Raw genomic sequence first — 13,238 nt, 5'->3', positions numbered from 1 at the left:
GTTATTGAGCATTTTTTTTTTTGTAATAAGTTTATAATCTATTTTATTCTTATGCATTTTGTTATTTAAAATCGAGAAGTAAAAATCTTTTGTTTCAGTCATTCTGGGGAACCGCCTAAAAGTTTTCCGTCTAACAAATCAAACCTCAGATTTCTTTTTAAGTTGGGTATTTATTTTATCGGTCTCTTAATAGATCCACTAAGTTACGGGGGGGCATAAACAGAACAACACATGTTGTCAAGCGGTGGTGGTAGACGAACAGACATCATATAGTTTCGTTTTTCATCAAAATAATTACGCTTTTCGATATGACTCAACAAAATCGAAACACTTTAATTTGGCTATTTCTGTGAAAAGTATGTGCTTTGTGTCTTGTCAACTGTCAAGAAAGCTAATGGGGTGTACGTGAGTGAGTGCTTGTTCCTCTGTGTGTGTGTCCGTACTTGTGCTTGTTTGTGTGTGTGCCTGTTCTGTTTTTATGTGTTGTGGAATATAGATATAACGAAATTATGCCAGCAATGTCGCATTTTAAACTTGAAGTAAAAAAGCTTTGCATGTTTGTTCTTATCTGCTTCATGTGTGTATGTAAAATCCATAAATTTTTCTTCAACCGCAACACATAACACATAAAACCAGAACAGACACAAGAACAAGCACGCACATACGTACAACCCATTCATTTCAACTGACAGTTGTCGAGTCATATCGAAGGAATACCCACTTTTTCAACTCTTGCTACACGTATAAAAGATAGAAGCTTCAGAGTAAAATAATTTTTAAAATTTGAAATGCAAAAGCTGAAGACTTTCCTTTTCACCTCCCACCCCTCCCTGTCGCCAAAAGCGAAATTAGGAAAGATAAATTTGAACAAATTTGGTTCAATGCATTTCTGTGGCATATCACTTTGTTCACTCGATAAACCTGCCCTCAGCCCACCACCATTTTGGCTGTTATTTCTAGCAATCCGAGTGGCCACAGAGAAAGCAAAAGAAACGAAAATGTTTAGAAAGAAACAAGAAAAGATAAAAATGGAATAAATGAACTGGACTTTCAAACGTTGGCCTTTCTGGAAATAACAAAGGTAAATATTTCGTAAAAGGACCTGTTCATACTTCGGTGTGAAATATTTTTTTTCGAGTGCATTCAACAAATCTGAACTCCAAATCCGCCACAAGCCACTTTTTTCCGGAATCGGTTTATCTTAATTTTAGACCTTTACACTTTGCAGGTGTGGTCCCAGGAATTGCTGTTACACCAATCGTTGGATATGACTCCCTTGTGGACAACTTGATTAACTATAGGGGTGACCAGGTCCTATCCCACTCACCAGATATGATGGGCCAGAGGCTTTCCCCATCTTTATATCCTTAATTTATTCATCTACCAAGCTTTATTCGAATAGCCTACCCCTCTGTTGAGTGTCCACATTAAGCAGGCTCTCCTCTTGTGCATTCTCTACATTCAGCAACCTTTCCTAGTGGCACTTCCAAGCATCCTCCCACTTTGCAGAATCACTAACGGCAAGTAAGCCATCATCCGTGTGAACACACTTCTCTCTTATGACATCACAATTTTCTATGACACACTCTCATGCAATCCAAAACACTTCAAGCTTCTGGTCTTCTCATCGCAGAACACTGGCAAACTTCTTCCTTTCTGCTTCTCTGCTGGCTGAGTATACCTGTCTTCTAGCCTCCATTTTAGCTACCTGTTATAGTTCACTGCTACCACCATTTTCACAGTCCTGTTTCTTTGTTCTCATGGCCTTGTCTACAACACTGTTCCACTTCCACCTCAACCTGGGTCCGGTTGGGACTTGGCACCAGCCACAGATTTGGTCTGTGGCACTCAGCAAGCTGCCTGACAAGGACTTCCAGCTGCTCTCTCTGATACAAGTCTGTAGTTTCCTCCTCAAATATCACAGGGGACTTTTGTTTCTAAGTGAAGTAGATGTAAACTGTCCAGAGATCCATTGTATTCTATGTATATATCTTCATCATCATCATGGTTCCAGAACAAACTGCTTAACCAGCAATGTTTCAGCATGGCCTTGCCGGTAAACCAATTAATGATAACTAATAAATGAAAATTGAATATCATTAATTGTAATAAATTAGTTCAGACAATCACATAATTTAATTATTTATTTATATCACACATTGTTTACAATTTTTTTAGAAAATTTTTTAGTCTTGGGAATAATTTAAAGGCATTTTGGGTTGTTATATCACAGACATGGCTAACATCAGTTCCTTTGATTCTAGCAATATATTCAGCAGATATTTGGATATTTTGAGGTTCATTTCTCATCTGGAAAATAAATAATACAGATAAAAGAGAATAATAATAATACAAGTAAGGTATATATATATATATATATATATATATATACTAGCAGTAATACCTGTCGTTGATCAGGTAATTACTTTTACTATTTCTTGGGAGCCACATTCAAAGTATTATTATATATATAATTAACTCCTCCTGTATGTGTGTGTTTTTATAAGAGAAAAATATGTAATAATTGAAGTAGAAAAAAGATCAATTTCATACCTGCACTTCTGTTTGTTTATTATATGACAATAAAAAGTGAGTTGTATGTGTTATTTTATTTATTAATACAATAATGACAATTATATAATATTGTTATAAGAGAAAAAACATGCAATAATTGCAGTAGAAAACAGATCAATTTCATATATGAACTTCTGTTTATTATATGACCAAAATAAATGAGTTGTATATGTTATTTTCTCTCTCTCTCTCTCTCTCTCTCGGAGAGGCACCTCATATATCCACACTGATATGCTGGACTCCACACAACTCATCAGACTGCCACCCTACACAACATCTGGGGTGCAAGACCCTGAAGTTACACTTCTATGCTCACTTAGCTGTTGCCTTGTCATATGTTCACTCTAACAGGTCTCTACAATTCATCTAAGTCTGTGCAAGGGGCAGAGGCAATAGTGACAACAACAGCAACAACAAACCAAATTGAAAACAGCAATTAAAAGGAAAACAAAGTTAAAACAGACCAAAAATATCTTGAAATCTTTCAACTGACCTGTTTTTCAGGTGCAAGGGCTGGTGAATCCGACTCGAGAAGTAAACAGTCCAAAGGTAATTGTTTCACTAATTTCTCCTTCTTGGTGAAATGACAGAACAGAAAAAAGGAAAACAATTATGAATTTTGTCAATTTATTGATATCAATATTTAAAACCGGAATCTCTACCTTGTTATTCAGACCAGAAATAGCAGCTAGATCTCCCCCAGATCACACCAAAAAGAATGCACTGGATAAGTAAGGTTAGAAACAGTGCAGCTGTATAAAAGAAGGGATGGTCATGGCTATATATTCTTGATCTGAGCCAACATTGTGATTTAATTTACTTTTATTTCATTTAACAGCTTCATTACTATCACCGATAATTAATGTGACAATGAGACATCTAAACAGCTAAAAAACGTTAAATGTGTCTGGGGAATGGGCAGGGGAGGGGATGTGTACAAAACTGTCCCTCTAGTCAAAAGAGTAAGCAGGGAAGTGATCCTGTATCCCCATTTGTGTACAGAGAAGTGACCCTGGCCATGAGACTGCTACATGATATATTTGAAAGTTGCCCTGTTGGCCCAAGTAGTGTCAAGTATAAACTGTTAGCCCAGATGATCTCAGGTACCAAATGTTAGCCCAAGCAATGCTAAGTATTAATGGTTACCCAAGTCATATTCAGTACCAACTTCTACCTCAAGGAAAGACAGGTAACAATGAAAAGTGTTAAATCAGACTGGAGCCTGGTGTTGCCATCCGGTTTCACCAGTCCTCAGTCAAATCGTCCAACCCATGCTAGCATGGAAGGCGGACGTTAAACGATGATGATGATGAAATACCATAATGTCTGATTGGTTTGTCAATTCTCAGGTGGAATTGTTTCACCAATAACTTTGGAAACAGCATGAAGATGACAACTTCCTGTAACACCTTCCTTATAAATTTAAGATTCCATTTCGATGTAAAAGCAAGAAAGTTTGAAAGAAAAACATGTCCAGGTTTCACAATACCTGTTCACTTCTGACGATCGACGGCGGAATTGAGAAATAAAAACCAGCTTTAACCCCTTCCATCGCAATGGAAGGGCGTCCATCAAATGCATGAAGAAGGACATTTTCAGCTCCTGGAATTAAAATATAACAAAAATACTTTTTAAAATGTTTTATATTCTCTTTCTCTCTCTATTCAAGCACACTCACACACACACACACTCTGTTAACAGGTGAAGTCTAAACCTCTTAGACGAAGCCTTTATAATATCTTATAGTTTTAGTCACCATCATCAACACAAAAACTTTCCGGACAGGGCCAAAGGTGAAAAAGTACCTCTACCTTTGTGAAGATGTCAAAAGTATATTGGAAAATGAAGATATATTTACCAAGTTCCTTCAAAAGGTTGATGGTAGGTCGACCAGCTGACCGAGAATGCACATTTCTGGGGAATCAAAACATTAATTTAATGAAATATTTTTCAATAGTTTGTAATAAAATGGAGGATAAATCATAGAAATTCATTGAACCTTGCCAAATCTATTGATATTGGTAATTTGATGATGTTCTCTACATCACACACACACATACGCATTGGTTATTTGATGATGTTATCTATATTACATACATGTAATGTTTCAAAATGTTTAATTAATATGTTTTAATATGCATGGGTGCATGTCCATTTTTTTCAATTTTCCTTTTCCTTTTATTCCAGTTTGAAGAGGTCATCTTAAAGGACTGAAACCAGTTTCTACAGCTGGATGCCCATCCTTATGCCAACCACTTTACAGAGTGTACTAGGTGCTTTTAGGCAGTGCCAGTATGGGTGCATTTACATATATATATATATAAACACACACATACACATATATATATATTGAAGTTGAGTCAGTCAGGTGCAGTCTTCTTCTAACTATACAAACAAAGCAAGCAACTTTCATGACATGGTGTCAGTCAGTAAAATGTATAAAATGTTATTGTATTTTGTTTTACAAAGAAATAATTAATTTCATCTTACTTACAATGGCAGATTGTATTTCTTAGCAATTTCAACCTAGAAAGAGAAAGATAACAATTAAGACTAACACACTGAAATACGTATATGGGATATTAATTATACAAAATATATATCTGCATGTGTAACCGCTGCCAGCATGGAGAGAGTGAGTTAAACAATGACGATGATGATGATATAATATATATATATATGCTGTGACTGAGAAGACCCGGCAAATAAAGTGAGTTCACAGCTGTAACCTACACCAGCCCACTCAAAAGTACCTTGGAACGTAGGGCGACACGCTGTGCTTGAGGAGACCTATTGAGTCAAGTACATCAAAATGAAAATCAAATGGAAATTGTAGTTGTGATACCCGTGCACCATCCAAACGTGGCTGGTACCTGCACTTCCTTGACTGGCTTCTGTGCTGGTGGCACATAGAAAGCACCAACAGACTGTGGTCGTTGCCAGCCTCCCCTGGCCCCTGTGCCAATGGCACGTAAAAAGCACCTACTACCCCCTCGGAGTCGTTGGTATTAGGAAGGGCATCCAGCTGTAGAAACATTGCCAGATCAGACTGGAGCCTGGGGCAGCTTCCTGGCTTCCCAGACCCCAGTCAAACCGTCCAACCCATGCCAACATGGAAAACTGATGTTAAATGATGATGATGATGCATGTACACATATATAGCAAGAGTCTGAGAAGAGGAAGAATAGCATTAGGAGAGCATATTTACCTGTGAAGCAAGAATTTGTCTCTGTGTCTCTTTATCTTCCTTTGATTTACAGAAACGAGGAGTAAAATCCAAGCCAACCTGCAAATTAAAATAAATTAAGAGACAAACTAGTTCTGACTGTCTGTAATAGTGAACATCTATGATTGTAAACATCTGTGAATATTTGTACCAGTGAACATCTGTAGTAGTGAAGTTTTGTAGTATTTAATCTTTGTAATAGTGACCATCTGCAGCAGGTAAGAAGTCTCTCACACAGTCAACGCTGTGTATCAGCCGCAGGTTGTAAGTTTTGTAATGTACTCTGCTCACACAATTTTGTCTGAAGACCTCCATATTGGCTGGCAGTATCTCCATGCCATGTAACTAACATATAGATACCAACACCACCATCAACCACACCTTACTTCCACTACTACTACTACTACTACTTGTGCCATCGCTACCCAACTGTCCCTAACTGTTGTATTGCAGGTTTGACCAGCATACCTTTGCAGTCAACCTGGTTCAGCCGGCCGATCGACGCTTACTGGCTGTATCCATCCACTATTTATTCGTAGTGGACTAGCCCACTTCTCGTCTGGGGGCGTCCGCACAACGCTAACATACATCACCCTCGCTTTAAATAATACAAGTATGGTATGGCAGTCATCAATATAAATATAAATACAAGTGTTTCTGTCGGGGTTGTTATACCTATACACAATATATAAACCTCGGTTCAAATCCTCACCTCTCCAATGGCAGCAATCTTGTCGTGATATTTTTCAATAAGTGGAATGGCATCTTTCAAGTCCTGTAATAAATATAACAGTAGAATTGTAGGTGATGAGGATGAAAATAAAGCTCCCACTATACGACTGATGCTGCCACCACTATTACTACGACGATGACTGCAACACTCTTTTCTTTCTTAGCCACAAGGGCTCAAAGAGATACAAAATACAATAAGAAACCCTAACCCCCCCTCTACCATAGGTATAAGGCTTGAAATTTGGTCAAGAGTGGGGGGGGGCTAATAGATTTCATTGAGCCTAGAACTTAACTGGTACTTATTTTATCAACCCCTAGAGGATGAAAGGTAAATCAGCGGCGATTTCAAATTTTAGCACAAGGCCAGCAATTTCGGACGAGGGAAGTAAGTTGATTACATCAACTCCAGCACTTAACAAATACTTATTTTATCAACTCTGAAGGGATGAAATTTGGCCTTGGTAGGGATTGAACTCAGATCATAAAGAAATGCTGCTTAGCATTTTGTCCAGCAGGCTAACAATTTTGCCAGCTCAGAGCCTCCAATTATAATCATAACGAGGATCTGTTTTATTGGGCTCAAGGGCAAGAAATGAAGAAGCATAACACTGACATGTTTGGAGGAATTTAAACTGACATGGAATAAACGAGAGAAATAGAAAACGAATCTAAAGACAATGTATAATATTAGCATGGAGTTGTCCCAGAGGTCATTTCCCTACAGGTGCATGATGAGAGGAGACCTATTCACATGAGCCATACTCATCACTTTCAGCATCAGCAATTTCCCTGGAGGGCAGACCCACCCTCTCCACTCTCACCTTCTTCTCCAGATGGAACTTGTGAAGGTCAATGAGGCCATGGCCAAAGAGGAAAGTGTCTTCACCCATCACACAATCTCTTTCAATGGAGCACCAGGCAGAGAAAAACTGGGACTCAGCCAATAGGCTGTTGCATCTGATACACAGCAAAATCCCTGTCCACATGTTTGGACACTGAATAAATGAGACCAGCAGGATTCCATTGTATTTCAGACAGGCCAGGCTGACAGGTTTTCCCTGTCTACAAAGTTTGCCTTCAACTAGCAATACCTCACCATTGACACTGCTGGAAATTGCACAAAGTCTTCCAAACAGAACAGCCAGGCTGGCTGTCAGCAACATTAAGTATTTCTCTGAGGATTTTGTCACTCTTCCCCACCACTAGGCCTTTGTAGAATTCTAATATGGAAGTTCAAGAGCCCACATTGCCTCACTGGTAAAGAGCTGCAACTACCTAAAAACATTCTAAATGCAAAACACTCAGTTCTGGTCCCGGCTTGACCCAGGACTACAAATCCATAACAGAATTGAACTGGAACACCACATCAAACAATGCATGCAGACTTGTTCACGTTCCAGGAAACAATGCAGATGTCACAGTTTAGACAGAAGGTCCCTCAAAATATAATCAAAACCAAATCAAAGAATATAAAGAAGACATGAGAAATATCCTACCTCATCCATCACACATTTACTGGTTCCATCTTCTTCCTCCTGAAAATAATAAAAGCTTTCTCCATGACATCTTGGTTAGATATAATTGTTGGTCGTAACACAAGAAATAAATAAAACACTAAACTACATACAGACTTCTGAGTTCATATCCTATTTAAAACGTTTCAATTCGTCTCAAGGACATTTAATTTCCACTGCCTCCGTTTATCTAATTCTAGAGGAATATGTTGAAGGTGTTCTAGCAAAGTTACCAGTCAAAGCCAGGAAAAAGTTTTTATCCATTCAAATCAGCCTCAAAATATTGGAAAGAGGCACATGTCTGCTTCCCGAAAAAATGGTTCTGGTGTCGGTGGCACCTTGGGCAAGTGTTTTCAAATATAGCTTCTGGCTGACCAAAGTCTTGTGAGTGGATTTGGTAGATGGAAATTGAAAGAAGCCCGTCATATGTGTGTGTGTGTGTGTCTTTGTGCTTGTCTCCAACTACCATTTGACAACTGGTGTTGGTATGTTTACATCCCTGTAACTTAGCGGTTCAGCAAAAGGGACCGGTAGAATAAGTACTAGCCTTATATCAAAAATAAGTACAGGGTGCAAATTCATTCGACTAAAAATTCTTCAAGGCAGTGTTCCAGCATGGCCACAGTCTAATGATTGAAACAAGCAAAAGACAAAAGATGAAAGAAATAAAATCTTTAAGAGATTCTGGCAGGTTTTGAAAAGATGTTAGTTTTGGAATTAATTTCATCTTGGTTAACTTTAGGCACAGACGTGGTTGTGTGGTAGAGAATTTGGTTTTAGGACCATGTGATTTCAGTTTCAAACCTTAAGTTATCTATAAAATAGCTTAGGTACCTCTACTACAGCCTTAGGTTGACCAATACTTTGTGATGAAATTTGATAGACAGAAACTGTGTGGAAGCCTGACATTAGGACCATTCCTGTTGTTGGGTAGTGGACTTGATCCATTATCATGGTTTAACCCAACCATGGCCTTTGAGTTCCTTTGGTAGAGTTCACTCTGTTGTCTCTAATGTCCTCCCTCTATCCCTTTCACCAGTAACAAAGGCCTTAAAATGTATCATGGCTGTTGTCATGATGCATTTTAATAACTAAACCATTAAAATAAAAATAACCAACATTTTAGATGTGAAGTGAAATTATTCAAATATTCCTACCTGAACTGGATGTACTCCAAGACAAGGAACAATGAAATCTGGAAATCTGAAAAGAGACCAAAGTAGTAAAATGTTTTGGTGTTTTTTTTTTGTTTTTGTTTTTCATTATTTTCCCTAAACTAGTTAAAACAAGAGGTTTTTACATATTTGAAGCATGGCTCTTTCTATCATTCTCTTTACACCCATCACTTCACTAGGGAAAAAATTGACCTTAACACTTCTGCTGTAGCCATCCATGTACTATATAAGATGCAGTAGAAGATGAAAATCATCTCAGTATTAAGTAGCAAGAACACCAGAGAAACACCCAGTATTTTATATGAACCACGCAAGTTTTTAACTCACCTTTTATTTAAAGATATTATTTTCTCAAAGTCTGAATGTCCAATGGCCACACATAGAGCAGATTTCACCCCTGCCTACAGGTAGAAAAGTTAATACAATTATATTACATATGCACACACACAGATAGACCAAAGCAAATACAAATAACAAAAAGCAACAAAAGTACAAGGAACATTTCTGTTAATATTAAAGAAGACACTCAAGGAAGGAAAAAAAGTTATAGAGCAAAGGTTATAATGTTTCGGAAAAAGTCTTTCATCAGACACAAAAGGAAAGTCCAGGGAAGACTGGGAAGAGAAAAGGAGGCAAAAAGAAAACTGATCCAGAAAATAAAAACCACATATGAGTTAGGTCCACATGCTCTACCTCTGACTAACAAGAAGAGTGAAAAGAGAGAAGGAAAAAGAAGCAGTGTATGTCCAACCCATGCTAGCATGGAAAGCGGATGCTAAACGATGATGATGATGAACACACACTTGATTATATCAAAAAGAAAAGTTACTCAATACCATAGCAGAATGGCCAGTTAATCTGGAGTTTCTACGACGTTGCTGATAATAAAATCAACTGAGTAATTAATGTGTGTGTGTGTTTGTATATCATGCAAAGATGCTGTAAATAAGAGCCAACAATGAGGTCAGTGATGGATTTAATGTGAAGATAGGAGACCAGCAAGGTACAGTCCTCAGCCCTCTTCTATTCATTATAATCTCATAGGTCATTACAGAAGTGCTTAAGACCAGCTGTCTATGGAAACTCTTATAGCTGAGTCTCTAATGGAATTTGGGAAGAAATTCCAGGCAAAAACCTAGAATCTATAGGATGCAAGGTAAACTTAATAATGATTAAGGTATTAGTAGGTAGGAATGAAGACAGGACTGAAGTTTCGTCAGATGGCCTTACTCAATACTCAGAAAAGGAGTAAATATTAACTCAAAATACTGTGCCTGGTGTAAGCAATGGATACACATGAGGCATAGTGGAATCACAGAAAGACAGGCTTTGAGTGTGGGAGAAGTACTGGAGCAATATACACTAAGAGAACATTAGAAACAGACCCACTTAAATGCCCTTTTGGTTCGCTTTCATATTATCGAGTTTTGATAATATAAAATGGCCATGAGAGATCATATAACATTTGTAACATTCGTAGTATCCAAAGGCATGAAGGTTGTGTTAAACCAGGAGGTACGTTAATCCTATCAGCCATGACTGCTGCTGAAACCAGTATTGTGCTATGGTTTTATGAAGTCTCTGAGACACACATCTGTCACTTTAAATGCAAAATTGTAAGAGATTGATTATCAACAAACCTTTAATGCCCTTTCTATAACGGATTCAATGTCCTGCAATAATAAAAGTAGATTTTATTAATTAATAAATTCAGAGTGTGATAACAGTATCATTAGAAAACTATCATAAATAGCACACCACACTGGACGGCAGCACCAGGCTCCAATCTGATCTGGCAGAGTTTCTACAGCTGGATGCCCTTCCTAATGCCAACCACTCCGAGAGTGTAATGGGTGCATTTACGTGCCAGTCACACGGTACTGGCAACAGCCGTGCTCAAAATGGGCTTTTTTACGTGCCACCTGCATGGGAGCCAGTCCAGCGGCACTGGCAATGACCTCGCTCAAATGGCAACGGCATTGTGCAGCTGGTATCAAAATATATCTGAATGTTCCTGCATAAATGAACATAAATACACGTACGTCTACCTTTAATTACCTGGATGTGTGTAGGTTCTTTCACTGATCTTTTCACATATGAACACAGGTATATGCACACCTCTACCTTTAATGAAATAGGTGCATAGGTAGATAAAGGTGTACATATCAACATGTAGATCTTTTACTCAACAAGCTGGCTTCTCACTTTAATATGACTGAGCAAACATATGATCAGACGTTCCAGTCATGACCGTCCTGTCTTGTTTTCAAATCTATAGTATAAAAGACTATATTAACGAAAGTCTTTCACTTCTCAAGACGGTAGGCTGTGTGATGTGAGGGAGATTTGTCTGGATAACACTCAAAATTGCAAGCTTTTGTGGTTTTTCTTTATTTCAATTTATAATTTTTATTCCTTTCCAACAGCCATTGTAATTCCTGCATCTTAAATCTGAACATTTTAAAATTCTTTAGTTTGTTTTAGTTGTCATATTTAAGACTGTACCGAAGCACGGCCTTCAATGACAATCAGGTATATTATGGTTTCCAAAGGTTCCATTGACTTTCCAGTCAGCAAAGCAATTACGGTTAATACACTATGTAGGTTGGAATGACTGTGTCACAAACCTTACGTGATCGCACGATTTGCTAGAAATAGCAGCTAAATTTCTCTCAAATCACGCAATATTTACTTTAAAATGGTTTGGACAACGTAGCCATGAATATACAAAAAGATGAGATGATCCCGACTGAAATAGTTTTGATCATAAGTCTATTCGATCATCAACGACCTAGGGCTAAACAACAATATAATTATACAGAATAGGAAATCAGCTGTGTAAGTGCCGCTCGACTTGTGTGTGGGGAAAATGTTATTTATCATTTAAGTCACACACACCATTTAAAAAAATGTAGTACAGGGTTCACTAGGGGTTAAAAACCAGGAGAATCAAAGGTGGAATGACTTATTAAAAGGAAGCGGTGTAAGCTGAAATAATAATATCATAAAATTATGACCCGGTTTAGAAGAATAAAAAAGGTTATAACAGATAGTATTGCCTGAATATTTCTACAATAGAGTGTCTCTGTTTTATTCCTCGTCGATATTTAGAAGTATTTAAAGCATGCAGTAAAATAATAGTGAGATGGGGAGAAGAACAACGAACTCAGTTTGGCCGGTCGTGAATTCATTGTCAACTTCAATGCGTGGAAAGTTATGTCTAAGAGCGGAATATTTTAACAAAGCAAAATGAAATCAAATAAATCTTGGTACGAGAAGGTAGAATCGCTTATTAAACAGACCTCAGTATATTACTGGGATTTATTTTCCATAGACTGTTGCCGAATGGAAAGAAAAGTAAAAACTTATGGAAAGTGATCTGCGACAAAGCAATCGTTAAAGTTACCGGCACAAAAAAAAAAACTCTTTCCTATCTTTAGGTTATAAATCAGGAAATCTATCTGTAAATATATAATCCTTCCCTAAAATATTACAGATATCACAATGTTCTTACATTAGTAAACTGCGAGTCTGCCAGATGACAATGAGCATCAATAGAGAATAAAGAAAGGTTGCCAGCCATGATGGGGGGGGGGGAGGATAATCACGTGGATGACGTGTCGAATTGGCTGAACCGGTTAAACGCAGGAGAAATAGCTTTCAATATTTAGTAGTATCCGTTGATGTTCTGAGTTCAAATCTCTTGCGGTGAAGTCTGATCTTCGTTTTTTGCAGAACCGGCTAAGGGCAGCTGTTACAGCGCAGACATTTTGGAAAGACTTCCGCCCGTCCCCCTCCCCCTCCCCCATTTTCTCCCAAATTTGTTTATTTAAAAATGGTAGTTTGGTAGCGATAAACCTCGATGTATTTCAATCTTATTTGACTTCTCATTGCAGAATCATTAAAACTAAAGAGTGACATTTTAATTAAATATAAAACTAAAGAGTGACATTTTAATTAAATATAAAAAAAAAATGTTTGGCTCACTTAATGTGAAGTTATTCTAAACTGTCTTCA

At 37.7% G+C, this 13,238-nt stretch overlaps 1 protein-coding gene across 4 annotated transcripts; it reads right to left on the bottom strand.

Moving 5' to 3' along the window:
• Positions 1-2,129: 2,129 nt before the first annotated feature.
• LOC106872874 (putative deoxyribonuclease TATDN3) lies at positions 2,130-13,029 on the bottom strand. Of its 4 annotated transcripts, none has more exons than XM_014920017.2 (12): positions 12,736-13,029; positions 10,862-10,894; positions 9,549-9,622; positions 9,204-9,249; positions 8,029-8,067; positions 6,513-6,575; positions 5,783-5,860; positions 5,069-5,100; positions 4,433-4,488; positions 4,064-4,176; positions 3,068-3,148; positions 2,130-2,310 (listed from the first exon to the last, which is right to left on the bottom strand). In XM_014920017.2, exons 1-12 carry the CDS (start codon positions 12,802-12,804, stop codon positions 2,164-2,166), a joined length of 831 nt encoding a protein of 276 aa, XP_014775503.1. In that variant the 5' UTR covers positions 12,805-13,029; the 3' UTR covers positions 2,130-2,163. The 4 variants fall into 4 exon arrangements, with proteins under 4 accessions (XP_014775503.1, XP_014775500.1, XP_014775502.1 ...); XM_014920014.2 differs by lacking the exon at positions 12,736-13,029 and adding an exon at positions 11,280-12,472; XM_014920016.2 differs by lacking the exon at positions 12,736-13,029 and adding an exon at positions 11,280-12,472 and having other exon boundaries at positions 3,068-3,145.
• Between the last annotated feature and the right edge of the window lie 209 nt (positions 13,030-13,238).

This window comes from Octopus bimaculoides, chromosome 25, assembly GCF_001194135.2.
Source record: "Octopus bimaculoides isolate UCB-OBI-ISO-001 chromosome 25, ASM119413v2, whole genome shotgun sequence".
Lineage (NCBI taxonomy): Eukaryota > Metazoa > Mollusca > Cephalopoda > Octopoda > Octopodidae > Octopus > Octopus bimaculoides.
The sequence above is the reverse complement of the archived record's forward strand: the minus strand, read 5'-3'. Positions and strand labels throughout refer to the sequence as shown.

Bases quoted from the DNA above. Each gene is read 5' to 3' on its own strand.
- LOC106872874 (XM_014920014.2), bottom strand. From the start codon at position 11,393: ATGTTGATATGTACACCTTTATCTACCTATGCACCTATTTCATTAAAG. The intron at 9,250-9,548 runs GTGAGTTAAAAA...GTCTCTTTTCAG, and splicing joins ATAATATCTTTAAATAAAAG to ATTTCCAGATTTCATTGTTC. The intron at 3,149-4,063 runs GTATTGTGAAAC...CATTTCACCAAG, and splicing joins CGATCGTCAGAAGTGAACAG to AAGGAGAAATTAGTGAAACA.